The sequence below is a fragment of the Crocuta crocuta genome, unplaced genomic scaffold, assembly GCF_008692635.1.
Source record: "Crocuta crocuta isolate KB4526 unplaced genomic scaffold, BGI_CrCroc_1.0 scaffold89, whole genome shotgun sequence".
Lineage (NCBI taxonomy): Eukaryota > Metazoa > Chordata > Mammalia > Carnivora > Hyaenidae > Crocuta > Crocuta crocuta.
Window position 1 is genome coordinate 10780221 of NW_027551559.1, and position 1875 is coordinate 10782095.

Below are 1875 nucleotides of genomic sequence, written 5' to 3' on the forward strand. Positions count from 1 at the left end.
CCCTTGCCAGGGACTTCAGATGTGCTGTTACCCCGGGCCCTGCAGGCTCTCTGTGGATAATTGCATGTTTGCGGGAAATGCTACGGCTCTTGAATTGCAAGATTCTTTTATTCAGATCCTGGGGAGGGCCCTAGAGATAAGGGATTTCCTGGGGCACAGAGCCAGGTGTGTCTGTCCTCGGGGTGAGGCTGGGAGCACATGGTTTGTGCCTCCTAGGTGTGTCTGGGTGGGGAGGGGGGGCCCAGGTTACATTTTGTTCTCAGTCTCCTCTATCCCTGCCCCACTGCAGACCCTGAGGCCCCCACGGGGCCCCCGCCGGGCAGGTCAAGGTCAGCGCCCCTCCCACATCCCCTGCGCTGCTGACTGTGCTCCTAAGGCGTGAGGCCAGTGAGGGCCGACTGCTGCCCGCCCTCTGTGCCAGGGCGTACCCCTACCCGAAGCAGCGTGGAGTGTGGGGCCCCAGCGGTGTCTGTGGACAAACGTCACTTTTTCAAGACATGAGCTTTCAGGGCAGGGACCCGGTGTCCTGGGACAGCAGCCCGGGCGATGGACGGACTGGTAGGAGGCAGGTGAGCTCACAGCCCCCCCTGCTGGCGCGCCCCGAGGCCGAGCACGGAACTCGCTGTCCAGGCCCCGCCGGCCTTGCTGGCGTCCTCCGCCCGTGGGTCGCTCAGCAGACGGGACGGGGCCTCCCCTGCGTGGTGGCGCCGCTCTCCCTCCCTGTTCCCGCTTCCTCCCCGGCTCTCATCCCCTTGGGCTGGGGGAGGGACGTGCTCGAGGACAAGCCAGCGCCTCTGGGAGGTGGCCCCCCTCCCCAGGGCACCCCCCATCTGTGGGGCCCTCCCCCTGAGGACCCCGCCACGCTGCAGGTGGGGAGCCCCTTTCTGAGACACGTGATCACAGGGTATGGAAACGGGTCGGTCGTCACCAGGTTTCTCCGGCCTCTACGTGGGGACTGGAGCCGGTTCCTGCGCTGGCTCTGAGCCTCGTCCCTGGAGCGGGACGTCCAGCCCAGAGCTCCCACCCTTCACTGTTTACGCTTCTGCCCACCGTCTTCTCCTGAGCACCTGCCGAGAGGGCCGGGCGCCAAGCTCTCAGGGTCTCCGGGGACCCTCGGAAGGGCCTCTGGCCTGTAGGTTGGTTTATGTGGGGTTTCGCGGCTGAGAGGTGGCGTCACAGGGACCGCAAGCTCAGGGCTCTGGGCTCCAGCTGAGGGGTCCTGAAGACTCTGAGGAGCCGAGCGCTTGTGTGAAACTCAGCGGGGAGGAGGGGCGAGGAGAGGCGGAGGCCAGCGGGCGTGTGTGGGTCCCCCGCGTGGGGAGGGGGTCAGCCCTGCGCGCCCTGTACCGCCCCCGCCCCCCGCCCCCAGCGGGGCCCTGCACTTCCGTGTCTTCCCTGAAATCCCACCAGGCAGTGGAGAGCTCTCCCCATCCCCTCCCCCACCTCCGCCCCCAGGCCAGCCCTCTCCCCTGCGCCCGCCCCAGGGCTGTGAGCCAGGACTGCCAGCCGCACTGGTCTGTGGCGCCGGCCCGTGACAGACACTTGGCGTGTGTCTGCTGACCCAGTGACCTTGTTCCCTGGCACACGCGCTCTGCTCCCAGCACCGTGTGGCCAGGCCGCTTGCCGCCCCTTCCCCGTGCTCCCAGGGCTGAGCTCCGACCCGGGAACGGGGACAGCTGTGGCAGCAGCNTCCACTCTTGGTTCTCGTGCCAGTGCAGCAGGCACACCGTGCCCACAGGCCTCTGCTTTCCCAGGCCTTTTCCCGCCTGCCCGCTGCGTCCCTCCCCTGCCTGGGGCCCCATCCTGGGGGTCGTCGTCTGGCTGGGGTGTCCTGGAGGCCGGGGGTCCGTGTGGCAGGCGTCTCCTGACGTCCCG

The 1875-nt window shown here is 68.0% G+C and overlaps 1 protein-coding gene across 1 annotated transcript in view; it reads left to right on the plus strand.

The window, feature by feature from the left end:
- The first annotated feature begins 391 nt into the window (after positions 1-391).
- Positions 392-1875, plus strand: part of LPCAT1 (lysophosphatidylcholine acyltransferase 1) — a 39819-nt gene continuing 38335 nt past the window's right edge. The window contains exon 1 of the mRNA XM_077749391.1: positions 392-569. Coding sequence (XP_077605517.1) covers positions 498-569 — 72 coding nt within the window. The 5' untranslated portion in view covers positions 392-497. The remainder of the gene's footprint in view (positions 570-1875) is intronic.